The 13,849-nt window shown below is 41.2% G+C and overlaps 1 protein-coding gene across 4 annotated transcripts in view; it reads right to left on the bottom strand.

Annotated features, from left to right (window-relative positions):
* The window catches only part of SCYL3 (SCY1 like pseudokinase 3), a 71,253-nt gene that overhangs the window by 36,995 nt on the left and 20,409 nt on the right, over positions 1-13,849 (bottom strand). For all 4 annotated transcript variants that reach the window (XM_073011807.1, XM_073011805.1, XM_007989564.3 and 1 more), the window contains exons 6-10: positions 10,688-10,790; positions 9,354-9,465; positions 7,332-7,409; positions 4,778-4,917; positions 3,007-3,191 (exon numbers count right to left, since the gene is read on the bottom strand). In XM_073011807.1, the coding sequence (XP_072867908.1) occupies positions 3,007-3,191; positions 4,778-4,917; positions 7,332-7,409; positions 9,354-9,465; positions 10,688-10,790 (618 nt within the window). The remainder of the gene's footprint in view (positions 1-3,006; positions 3,192-4,777; positions 4,918-7,331; positions 7,410-9,353; positions 9,466-10,687; positions 10,791-13,849) is intronic.

Below are 13,849 nucleotides of genomic sequence, written 5' to 3'. Positions count from 1 at the left end.
TTTCTGGCCTAGTTTCCTCAGTTATATAGTAAGATCAAAGGTTTCAAACAGGACTCAAAAGATAATTATTAGGACCAATGCTAACAGATCAGGCACTTTCTGTACATGTAAACTAAAGCATGTTTCTTTTACATATTAGAGTTCTACCCACTGAATATGATAATCATAAAACAATCCCCCAAGCCAAAAATCAGTCATCCTCAACACTTCTTCCATCTAATGAGAAACTGCGTACTACCCCTTCTGTGTCCCTCTACTATATCCACTGTCACACTTTCCCTAGCCTTTGTCATCTTAGCTAAACTATTCTAACAGCTTCCTAGCTTATTTCCCTTTCTGTGTTCTCTCTTCCACACTGCTACCAAAGTGAACTTTCTAGCACATACAAATTGGCCCACTCTTCTTTAGGGGAAGCAGTTTCCTAAGTATTGAGAGCTTTCATTGCCTTCCACATGCTCAACATTTACTCTCTGACCTCAGTCCAATTCTGAGACCTATGATGACACCTCCATGTCAGAGTTAAGACTGCTTCATTCCTCTTCTAAATTTCCAGACACAACTACATACTGGGTAAGAATTACTGCTACAGATGTAAATACAAAGTGCTTGTAGTTACTACAACATAGTGACTTTAAAGTCAGCCCCCTGTGAATCACACCTCCAGTATCCATGCCCTTGAGTAAACCCATCCCACAATGAGCCTGGGCTGACTTTTGCAACTCTAACTGAGAGAATGAGGCAAAAATGGCTGTCAGTTCACCACCTACACTTTAAGAAGGCTTCTATTGCCCCCTTTTTTTCTTTAGCCCTGGCCATCCATTTAAGACCTCCACCTACCTTGCTAGAGAAATCATGTGTGTGGGGAAAAGAAAGAAAGATCAGACTTACTGTGTGTCTATGTTGAAAGAAGTAGACATAAGAGACTCCATTTTGTTCTGTATTTGAGATGCTGTTAATCTGTGACCCTACCCCCAACCTTGTCCTTGCAAGAGACATGTGCTGTGGTGACTCAAGGTTTAAAGGATTTTGGGCCGTGCAGGGTGTGCTTTGTTAAACAAGTGCCTGAAGGCAGTATGCTTGTGAAAAGTCATCACCATTCTCTTAATCTCAAGTACCCAGGGACACATACACTGCCAAAGGTCACAGGGACCTATTCCTAGGAAAGCTAGGTATTGTCCAAGGCTTCTCCCCATGTGATAGTCTGAAATATGGCCTCGTGGGAAGGGAAAGACCTGATCGTCCCCCAGCCTGACACCCGTGAAGGGTCTGTGCTGAGGAAGACTAGTGTAAGAGGGAAGGCGGCCTCTTGGCGGTTGAGATAGAGAAAAGCATCTGTCTCCTGCCCGTCCCTGGGCAATGGAACATAACCCGACTGTATGTTCCATTTACTGAGAAAGGAGAAAACCGCCTTAGGGCAAAAGGTGGGACTTGCTAGTGCAAAGCTGCTCTTAATGCACTAAAAGGGTTTATGGAGATGTTTATGTATGCATATCAAGGCACAGCACTTTTCCTTAAACATGTCACAGAGATCTTTATTCATATGTCTTACTGCTGACCTTCTCCCTACCATGATCCTATTATCCTGTCACTTCCCTTTTTCTAAGATGGTAAAGATAATGATCAATAAATACTGAGGGAACTCAAGAGACCGGTGCCGGCGTGGGTCCTCTGTATGCTGCGCGCTGGTCCCCTGGGCCCACTTTTTCTTTCTCTATACTTTGTCTCTGTGTCTCATTTCTTTGCTCAAGTCTCTCATTCCACCTAACAAGAAACGCCCGCAGGCCACCCCTTCACATGTGGAAATGTCACTTTGGGGGACAGAAGCCCCAGGGCTCCCCAAAAATTCATGGAGAGAAAGGCCCAGCCTCGCAGCCACCCCTTCCAAGATACCAAGGAGCCATTTTGGATGTATCAACCCTTGTCGGGCCCCAGATGACTGAAGCCTCAGCTGGTATGTGGAACAGAACCTTCAGCTGAGTCCAATCAATCCAAAGAATCATAAGAATAAAATGATTGTTGTTTTAAGGCACTAAGTTTTGGGGTAGTTACACAGCAACAGATGACTGAAACATATCCCACTTACGAGCTCCTTGAAAGCAGAGAGAATGTTAATCTATCTCACAGGAAAATTATTTGAAAGACACCATGTGATTGTAGTCTTTTAAAACAATTTTTTAAAAACTTCATACTAGATTGAATAGTGTCCCTCCAAAATTCATGTCCATGCAGAATGTGACCTTTATACTGGGTTAGGGTAGGCCATAAATTCAATGACTGGTGTCTTTCTAAGGCCATGTAAAGACAGACAAGGAGGTAAGAAGGCCACGTGACAACAGAGGCAGAGGTTGGAATGATATAGACAGAAGCCAAGAAATATCAAGGATTGCTGGGAGCTATGAGAAGCTTGTAAGGAGGAGTCCCTTTCACATCCTACAGCCTTCAGAGGAAGCAGGGTCCTGGTGACACCCTGGTTCTAGACTTCTGGCCTCCAGAACTAATAAATTTCTATCGCTTTAAGCCATGCAGTTTGTGGTAATTTGTTATGGCAGCCTAAGAAACTAATACAAACCTTTCATTAGTTTCACTAACGAAACACTTCAGTGGGCAAATCATAATAAAGTTCCCTAGTGGCTGATAACAACAGGCTGAAAGCCACTGATACAAATCATCTCATGTTCCTCTCTGTTCTAATTTAATTACTTTATAATAATTATGGATAATTACATTTTATGTTCACAAAGCGCTCCATATATTATTGTTATTCATTTACCCTTCTGAAATTAGCAAACAATTATAGTTTTTCCCAGGTTAAGACCAAATATGTTGGTTTAATCGATTTGCCTGTGTGAATGGAATGGAAATGCAATTTTAATTTCAGTACTTTGTATTCCACAGACTGCTGCCTCAAGGCTTTGTAAGCTATTATCTGAATACCTCCAAACCTCCTCCTTTCAGCACTCTCTCCTCAGGTTCTGTGACTACCCCACTGCAAACCTGGCCTCTGACCTGTGGCAAGATGACTTTCTTCAGCTGCTCCTGAGTGAAGTGCTCCACGTAGGCCTCGATGTGAGACAGCAGCACCATCCGCACATGCTCTTCGTGAACTTCGAACAACTGGAGAAGCACGGGGATCACCCGTGACCGGAACAGGGCTGGTGAGAGCAAGCAAGGAGTTTCTCCCTGCGCATGATCTACCCGAAAAATCAAAGGTTATAGATGAAAAAACAAATTTTCATTTCAGTGAAGAGTATTAAGCATAATTCATGCACTGGGCCCAAAAGTATACATATTCTAAGTACTCTTCTAAATTCTTTTTTTTTTTGAGATGGAGTGAGACAGAGTGAGACCACTCTGTCACCCAGGCTGGAATGCACGGCGCGATCTCGGCTCACTGCAACCTCCCCCTCCCAGGTTCAAGCAATTCTCCTGCCTCAGCCTCCCAAGTAGTTGGGATTACAGGCACCCGCCACCACAGGCTAATTTTTGTATTTTTAGTAGACGGGATTTCACCATATTGGCCAGGCTGGTCTCAAACTCCTGACCTAGTGATCCGCCTGCCTCGGCATCCCAAAGTGCTGGGATTACAGGTATGAGCCACCATGCCCGGTCAGCCAGTACTCTTCTAAATTCTAATGCTCTAAACCAAAGGAAAGTTCTTTTCTTGACCCAAAATTACTTAACGCTTAATTATGTTAAGTACACTTATCCGTAGAGTTTTTGAAATACTAGAGATCATACTTAGTGTAAAACAAAGCTGGTATTTTAATAGAATTCTAAGTAACTTTTTATAAATTTAAGTTTAATCAGTGAGGAATTTCATGCACTAGATTTGTGACATACTGATATTGTTGTAGTTGTATGTGCAAAACCAGGTGTTAAATGCTACAGTGGGACTTTGATGCTGGATAGTCCTCTTTTTCCAGTATTTATGGTAGTGGTTATCAGGCAGGTATGCATTGAGAATTATTTGGGAACTTTTAAAAAATATGTATACCTATGTCCTGGCTCTGTTCTAGAACCAATGGATCAAGCAAAGAGGCAAATTTTTAAAAAGCAACATAGGCGATTCAGAGGCACACCCCTATGTAAGACCTATTAAGGAATAGGATGTAAGAGCTATAAAGAAAAATTCGTGGCTAAAGAGAATGATATCAAAGTAGAGATATAAGGAAATTCTAAACTGTAACAAAGCTTTGTTGGACTGAGATCCGTTTAAGAAAATAAATTCTGAAAGGAAGATTCTACGTAACTTAAAATTCTAATGTTATATTAATACTATATTCTCTAATCTGTTGTGTTACCATCTATAGTGCTATAAAATTGTAAAATTCCAAAGCAGTAACCTCATTTCACATTCGGAAAAAAAACCCTGAAGTCCCAAGAAGTAAAATGATCTCAGTGCTTTTCACTGAAAATAGAAAATAAATGGGTTGGTCTTGGTAAGGTAGGAGGTACAGGCCTAAATGATTCATGATAAATGTAAAAGTTCTTTGAAGATGCATGCCTTACCTTAAAACTTCAGATGTATATTTCAGATTCTAGTCAGATGTAACACTTATTATAGTAAATTGGACTCTCTAGGAAGATGCTTCATTTATCCTGTGGACTTTGGTACCCAGGTTTGAAAATTAAAGTTATCACATCAGGGGCCAAAAACTGTTCTCTGTTTTTAGAACCAAACATTAACTACGCCACACAGTAATTTCATCCTGCTCAAATATGGACTAATAATCACCAAACTCCTTAACTAGCAATAACACTTTGAAAAAGCATTCACCTTTTTTGGGGCCAAGCAGATGAGGAAGAAAACTCTTAACAGCCACTGGCTCTGCAAACACCAACTGATTAAGCAGAAGAGGCACCAACCTTGAAGCTATCAATTCCTCTGACAAGCAGCTGACTCTGTCCAGCAGAAATCTGAGGACAAAAAGGGAAAGCCCAGGAAACTGGTCATGACACTGTATCAGCTTACTTGTACAGTTTAGCCTACACACAGCTTCTCTCTCACTTCTATCAAAGTGATGCATTTTGAAATGGAGATAGAGAAGGTGAACAGATTGGTCCCCAAGTACTTAAGAAAAATGCATGGCTGGGTGCAGTGGCTCACACCTGTAATCCCAGCACTTTAGGCGGCCAAGGCGGGCAGATCACTTGAGGTCAGGAGTTTGAGACCAGCTTGGCCAACATGGCGAAACCCCATCTCTACTAATAAAGTACAAAAATTAGCCAGGCGTGGTGGCGGATGCCTGTAATCCCAACTACTCAGGGCTGAGGCATGGGAGGCTAAGGTTCAATCACCTGAAGCTGGGAGGCAGAGGTTGCAGTGAGCTGAGATCACACCACTGCACTCCAGCCTGGGTGACAGTGAGAGTCTGTCTCAAAAAACAAACAAACAAAAAAAAACAGGAAGTGTGAGGCAAAGCCAGCTAGTCAGCATACCTCCAATTCACACCAGGAAATGTTTCCACCAAATTATCCCCTTACTAATAGCCAAAGTGCCCTCCTTTTTACCCTAATAAGACAGGCTTTCTAGATTATTATCTAAAAGTGTCTAAAAGACACTTTCTCAAATTTAAACAATGTAGAAAGTTTCCATAACTAACAAATTATAGGCTTTTGTCACTATCCTCATAAATTAAAACAACATATATAAAAGCACTTTGTTAAAAATACAGATATTAGGTATTAATGGTAATATTACTCCATTATACAATCACCCTTAGCAGATATCCTTGCCTCCTACTTTATTAGGAAACAGGTCACATGCATTATCATGTTCAAACCCCTACACCGCTATCAGCAAACAGGTTTGTATTGATACTCATTCCCACCTCCATTTCAGTTATCAAGGTTCCGAGGGCCTCCTCTTAAGGCCACCCCCATCCAGTCACTGCGCCAGCATTCCCCTCTCTTCCAGGACAATGCACTAACAGTTCCCCAACTTGACTGCAGCTTCAACTACTCCCTCCATTCTTCTGCTAGCCCCTTTCCCTCGTCTATTAATATGCTCAGGTCTCTTCTACCCTTACAAAATGCTTCCTTGACTCCATTTGCTTCTTCAGTGATAATATTTTCTCTCCAAGTTTTTCTCCAGTGTCTTTCTCACCTTCTGTTCACTTACCAGCCCAATGCATTCTCACTGCTGGAACAGCTCTTGCTAAGATAAAGTTACCAGTGTCTTCCTAACTGCTAAATGAACAGGTACCTGTTGATTCCTCCTACCTTTGTGAAATTCCCTACTCCTTTGGGAATATCATAGCCTTCCTAGCTCTCTGAGTCTCCTCTAACCCCTGCTTCTCATTCATCAGCCACCCCTTCCCACCAGCCACCACTTCCCACCAGCCCCCTTATAAGGTTGGGTGCCCTAGGATTACAATTTGGGCCCACTGTCCTTCATGCTACCCACTTTCTCTGTGAAAATATTACCAACTACAGGCTAACAAACTAATATTTCCCTCTAGCTCATCAGCTTAAGACTTCTCTCAAGCTTCAGACCTATCTGGTCAACTGTCCATTTACATCTCTGTCTAAAGTCCAACAGATACTTCAAACCAACATATCCAACACTGAAGTCATAATTTTCCCTGCATATTAGGTCCTCTCCTCCAATATTCTCTATTTCATTTGGTGATAATCACTAAGGCTTCTCAGCTTTATCATTTTAAACCTTTATTTTAGTGTCTTCTTCATTGTAGACATTAATGCCCTTATGTGTGGCTTCATATTTACTGCCTGGACTACCATAGTCTACTAACCAATCAAAATCTTAAATGAGTTAAGCCTTCCCACAGTAGAGAACAAAGTGATCCACCTAAAGGGACATTAATCTGTTTCGCAGCCTGCTTCCACCTCTTTGATGGCTTCACTGCCTGAAGTCCCCTATTTACAAATAATGTCAGCACTCCTCACTGCCACATGGGAGGGGTACCTCCTACCTGTCCTTGTCTTGGAATTTCTCCCCCAGCAGGACTCAACTGCTTGCGGTTCTTGCACAAGTCACACTAGGTCTTGTCTTTGTGCATTTGTTTATGTTGCCCTTCTGCCTAGAATACCTTTTCTCTAACGACCTCCTCCTGCCCTGTGTGTTCTCAGGACTCCTTCCAAAAGCTCTACTGTACCCACCTCTCTGTTTAAGGATTATCAGTCTGGGTACCTGTTTCCTTCACCAGAAATATCTATCCCAGGGCCTAGCAGAAAGCCTGACACATACGAAATGTTCAATAAATGTGAAATAAACCAAATATCTGAGTCATCTTCTCTAGAATACCTCAAGTTATTACATGGAGTTAATCCAAGTTATTCAATTTAAATTCTTAATTTTCTGAACTTACTTAAAGAATTCCGTTTTTTCCTCTTCACTCTTCAATGTTAAACTTTTCAAGAAATTCACAACTTCCAGAAAATCATTTCTAAATGCCAAAAAGAGAAGGAATTCAGCAGAACAGATTACAGAAGGCATGTTAAATATTGAGGCCATAACCACAGACTACATCAACATAATTTTAAACAAAGAAACATTCTCCTTTGCCATTTAAAGATTCTATTACAACTAAGTAGCTTGTGAGACAAATACTACGGAACAAGCCTCTATGAAATCTAACATTTTAATATAAAAGAGATCTGTGAAGAGGATACAAGTTTAAACACACATATGCTAACATGCTTTATGGTTTCGTCAGAAAAATCCTCCAAATTGTTGGTTGTAATAGGATGTTAAATGAAATATCCTGGGAGAAATGACATTACCATTACAAAATATTGCTGACTCTCCAGTCTCCTTTGATGAAATAAAAACTATTAAAGAGGTTGTGGAAAGTGGAATTTCCGTACAGCAATCTTCTCATTTCTCCTGCTGTAATTTGCTTGGTCATTCTTTCAGCCAAGCAGGGATTAGTGCGAGAGGAGCGGTCAGTTTCCTACAGGGCTGCCAGAGAATTCCAAAGGCTGTGCACTGCTCAGCTCACATCCTACTGTGTATGAGACTGTTGACCCCAGATGCTACGGCATACAAGCTGGACATTCTATTCAGAGGCCCAGTAAGCAAAGCTACCACCTGGGTCTCCACATCTTATGTTTACCTATCTTAGGCTTCCCCTGGTTCAGCGCAAAGATGTCTTAACTTAAATCTAATCAGTCAAATTGCTTCAGCTGCCTCTGTAAGGGATGCTGACCCTGGCTCCTACTGTTGTCTCTTGACTGGGGTTTGTCCCCACATTAACAGTGGGATTTTGGCAGGTGGGGTTTGTGTGTTTTCAGCTTTCTTCTCCCCTCTCAATTTACAACTCTTAATAACTCATTTTACACATAGTGATGAGAGATCTATTTACCGTAAGGGATTGTTCTTTGTAGAGACTTTCTATCAAGGGAAATAAAATATTTCTAAGAATCATCCAAAAGGGCATAGAAATACCTTGGAAAGATTCTCATAGTGATAAATATATAAAATTTATGTCAATTAAAAATACAAATGTTTAAAAACATCCTCAAAATGATCATAATGGGAAAAATTCTGAATAGTTTCTTTGAAATATAAATGACAATATAATCCCAGTGACCACAAATGCTACTTATTTAATAAGATTAGCCTCCCCACCTGCCCCAAGTTCTATCCTAAAGGTAATTTTCCCTACTTGGGAATAATATTGGCCTTCCCTTTGCTCTGGTTTTTCCCAAACTCTAAATGCAAACACATAGGGTTTTTAGTTTTAAAACTGACATAAGGTTGGCTTTGCTAATAAAAGTCATGAATATGGAACTAACCTGTGCAGAAGTTCTGCAGTCATGGAAATAAAAAAATGAAGGACACATAATTAAAACCAACCTTGAAGAGGGGGTCAAAAACATCTCTGAATCTAATAAAGTATTAAATTATATTGTGCCCTTCCCTCTAAACCGACTTCTTTGCTCTTCCATCACATACTACTAGACAAAGAAAATGAACTCATTCACCATCCCCATGAGAAAAAAATAATAATAAACTCATAATATAATGGCAGCAGAAAAGAAAGGCTAGGTTTAATAACTTTTTCAATTAACTTACAACTGTAAACCAGTGGACACACCTAGCTTCTTCACTATTAGAAGCCCTAATAAAGCTGGCTACAATTTCTAAATCCAAGCCTTCAAGACAATAAAGGATTTCTAAAACTTCCTATCTATAATAGGAAACTGACGGACAACCCAATTTCTTCCCTATTTTCTCCTGTGGACATGATTCAATCTCTCCTAATAATTAACAACAGAAACTGCATCATTTAGTCCTCCAAAATCCCCCCACTGGCACTTATCCAAGGTATGACAGCAGGCAGCAGTGTTCCGGAAGCAGCCAGCGTCACCACACCAGATGCCCTCACCTGAAGAACTCATGAGATAGTAAGGTGCAGAGCGCTGGCCGACAGTTTGGAATGGGATTCAGCAAAGTTGAGTGCAAGGTCTGTTGAAAGCTGGAGAGAACATCCGCTGAAACTGAAATCCAGAGCTACAATTAGTTTCCAATGCCTTCTCCCTCTTTTCAGGACCTCTATAGCTGGAGACTGCCGAAAGCAAAAACCAACCTGTAAAAGCCCAAACAAACAAAGCCCTGGCTGTTGCTAAACAGCTTCCTACTTGCCTTAGGCATAACTCCTTGGCAGGTGTAGAAAGTTGTCCTGCCACCACCATCAAACCCCACCCCAGGTGCCATTTCCTTCTATACCCTCTCATTTCCTGATTATCCATTTAACCCAGGCTCAGGCCCAAAGAAGAAGGGATAACAGTGTGATAGGTTTCAGGGCCTTTCTCAACAGGGGTTCCTCATCCATAGAACAGTTATATGAACGATTATATTTACAGTTCTTCCAAGGATAGTAAATAATTGCTACCATTCTAAATACACAGAATAGTTAGTTCATTATACACAATGGATGCCTTTGGGCTTTAGGGTTTAATTCTCAAGTATTTGGGATGGGACAATTTAGAGCTGAGAGCTGAATCAGAACACTGCATAAGCCTGGCGGAACAAACTGCATTAGAACTGGCACAAAGCTTGAGCTATGTGAGATGTAGGCTAGTAAGGGGCCTACTGTGACACTTCCCTCAGTAAACTCAATGAGTGGAAAATTAAAGTCCTAAAGTGGGCACAGGAGAGTGAAGCAGGCTGCCAAGCATGCAATTAGAGAACACAGAGGAGAGGAGAAAACAATGTCCTTAGTAGCCTGAGCTTTAAGAGGCAATGAAAGAAAAAAGTGAAGAGTAAATTAAAGTAATAGGAAAATAAATCAAATGAGCTTTGAAAGAATAGAGAAATGTTAAGCCCAATTTAACAAAAAATTATGAATTTTACCCTATTATTCAGATTATTACATATAAATCATTAATGATAGTTATGTACTTATTGGCTGGTTCAATAAGGAATACAGTCTACATTTAGACCACTTAAGTACTATTACCAATTAATAAGATAATCACACATGATACTGACAGCCATAGTTCAAAGTGCTTCCTACTTAAAATTCTTTTCACCATGCAAACGAATGAAACCCAAAGCTTCTTTCCCTACTGTTCTTAATATCTGCCCTAAAAAAGTTACCTGGTAAGCAAAAGATTCCTTACTATGCTCAAAGACTATAGTCCTTTGAATTCCACAGAGAACAGACCCTGGATGATTTTCCTACTTTTCTATAGATGCAGTAGTGTAACTCTAACTCACCCTGTTCATTTAAGATTGTGAGCAAACTTTCCACCAATGTTCCAAATGAAAAGGCATCGCGGGCATGTCCATGACACTCTGGGAGAGTTGTGAATTCTGGAGACTAAAAGCAGTAAAGACAATTAAAACTACAGGATCTGCCTTATAAGCCATTTCTAATTTTCTCTGAAGCACTTTCTCCCATGTTTGTATTTATTATACTAAAATCTGTCTTTAGAATACCACACATAAATGAATGTATAGGTTCTTAACACTATTAGTGAATAGAATTTGTGGAAGATTTTAAAACATTAAAATGGGCAAAAATTTTTAAAAAGGTCAGAGCATGGCACACGTTGGTGGCTTTTAAAAATATTTTCACTGCAACCCATGGTAAAGAATATGTCTTATATCATGACCTACTATACATACACGTGCATAAATACACACATAATGGAAACAAAAGTTTCATAAAACAATGCTTACACTTACTATCTAAGATGCCCAAAGACATCTTCTTTTATTCTATTTTTTTGTAAAATGCTAGTCAGGACCCCCTAAATTGACTTAAAACCCACAAATCACCAATTTTAAAAACACTAGTGTGTGTGTGTATATATATATAAAATACTGATTTGGATAAATCTGATTTATTTCAAGTCTTAGGTCTATACTTAAGTTTATAGTTGAGTTCATATTTCCTGTAAAGCACACTAAATATATCTTTGGGAACTGTTTATTTACAGTGGCTATAAAAACAAATTTATAGAGGGAGCATCTGCTTTTGAATTTATTGGTAAACAGAATATTCTTTGCTAGCACTCTAATGTTAATAATCATTGTTCTGTGCATCTTGAAATCCTAAGTAATGGGCAGCTAGAGACAGATGAATGGTTTGGGTGACATACAATAAAGGACCTAGGGCTTTTGCTTCCACCATTATTATGGATTCCAGGAAAGTACAACTACTGATAATGGTTTCACTGTTTCCCCACCCAAATCTCATCTTGAATTATAACTCCCACAATTCCCACGTGTTCTGGGAAGAACCAGTGGGAGGTGACTGAATTATGGGGGCAGGTCTTTCCTGCCCTGTTCTCATGATAGTGAATGAGCCTCACAAGATCTAATGGTTTTAAAAAGGGGAGTTTCCCTGCACAAGCTCTCTTGTCTGCCACCAGGTGAGAAGTGCCTTTCACCTTCTGCCATGATTGTGAGGCCTCCCCAGCCACGTGGAAGTGTAAGTCCAATGAACCTCTTTCTTTTGTAAATTGCCCAGTCTTGGGTATGTCTTCATCAGCAGCATGAAAACGGACTAATATAGTAAACTGTTACCAGTAGAGTGGGGTGTTGCTGAAAAGATACCTGAAAATGTGGAAGAGACTTTGGAACTGGGTAACTGGCACAGGCTGGAACAGTTTGGAGGGTTCAGAAGAAGACAGGAAAATGTGGAAAAGTTTGGAACTTCCTAGAGACTTGTTGAATGGCTTTGACAAAAATGCTGCTAGTGATATGAACAATAAGGTCCGGGCTGAGGTGGTCTCAGATGGAGATGAGGAACTTGTTGGGAACTGGAGCAAACGTGACTCTTGTTATGTTTTAGCAGAGACTGGTGGCACTTTGCCCCTGCCCTAAAGAACTGTGGAACTTGGAACTTAAAAGGGATGATTTAGGATATCAGGTGGAAGAAATTTCTAAGCAGCAAAACATTCAAGAGGTGACTTGGGTGCTGTTAAAGGCATTCAGTTTTAAAAGGAAAACAGCATAAAAGTTTGGGAAGTTTGCAGCCTGACAATGCAATAGAAAAGATGATCTCAGGTGAAATTCAAGCTGGCTGCAGAAGTTTGCATAAGTAATGAGGGGCCAAATGTTAATCCCCAAGACAATGGGGAAAATGTCTCCAGGGCATGTCAGAGATCTTCATGGCAGCCCCTCCCATCACAGGCCTGCAGGCCTAGGAGGAAAAAGTGGTTTCACGGGCCAGGCCCAGGGTGCCCGTGCTGTGTGAAGCCTAGGGACTTGGTGCCCTGCATCTCAGTCGCTCTAGCCATGCAGAAAGGGGCCAACGTAGAGCTCGGGATGTGGCTTCAGAGGGTGCAAGCTCCAAGCCTTGGCAGCTTCCATGTGGTGTTGAGCCTACAAGTGCACACAAGTCAAGAATTGGGGTTTGGGAACCTCCACCTAGATTTCAGAAGATGTATGGAAATGCCTGGATGCCCAGGCAGAAGTTTGCTGCAGGGGCAGGGCCTTTATGGAGAACCTCTACTAGGGCAGTGTGAAAAGGAAATGTGGGGATGGAGCCCCCACACAGAGTTCCTACTGGGGCACCACCTAATGGAGCTGTGAGAAAGGGGCCAGCATCCTCCAGATCCCAGAATGGCAGATCCACTGACAGCTTGCACCGTGTGCCTGAAAAAGCTGCAGACATTCAAGACCAGCCTGTGAAAGCAGCCAGGAGGGAAACTGTACCCTGCAGAGCCACAGGGGTAGAAGCTGCCCAAGACCATGGGAACCCACCTCTTGCATCAGCGTGACCCGGATGCCAGACATAGAGTCAAAGGAGATCATTTTGGAGCTTTAAGATTTGACTGCCCCTTTGGATTTCAGACTTGCATGGGGCCTGTAGCCCCTTTGGCCAATTTCTCCCATTAGGAATGGCTGTATTTACCCAATGCCTGTACCCCCATTGTATCTAGGAAGTAACTAACTTGCTTGTGATTTTACAGGCTCATAGGTGGAAGGGACTTGCCTTGTCTCAGATGAGATGTTGGACTACTGACTTTTGAGTTAATGCTGAAATGACTGAAGACTTTGGGAGACTGTTGGGAAGACATGATTGGTTTTGAAATGTGAGGACATGAGATTGGGGAGGGGCCAGGGGAAGAATGATGTGGTTTGCCTGTGACTCTCATCTTGAATTGTAACTCCCACAATTCCCATGTGTTGTGGAGAGGAACCCAGTGGAAGGTGATTGAATTACGGAGGTAGATCTTCCCTGCATTCTTCTGGTAATAGTCAGTAAGTCTCATAAGACCTGATGGTTTTAAAAAAGGGAATTTCCCTGCACAAGCTCTCTTCTCTTGTCTGCTGCCATGTGAGAAGTGCCTTTCACCTTCTGCCATGATTGTGAGGCCTCCCCAGCCACATGGAACTGTAAGTCCAATAAACCTCTTTCTTTTATAA

The sequence above is a fragment of the Chlorocebus sabaeus genome, chromosome 25 (genome assembly GCF_047675955.1).
Source record: "Chlorocebus sabaeus isolate Y175 chromosome 25, mChlSab1.0.hap1, whole genome shotgun sequence".
Taxonomy (NCBI): Eukaryota; Metazoa; Chordata; class Mammalia; order Primates; family Cercopithecidae; genus Chlorocebus; species Chlorocebus sabaeus.
The sequence above is the reverse complement of the archived record's forward strand: the minus strand, read 5'-3'. Positions and strand labels throughout refer to the sequence as shown.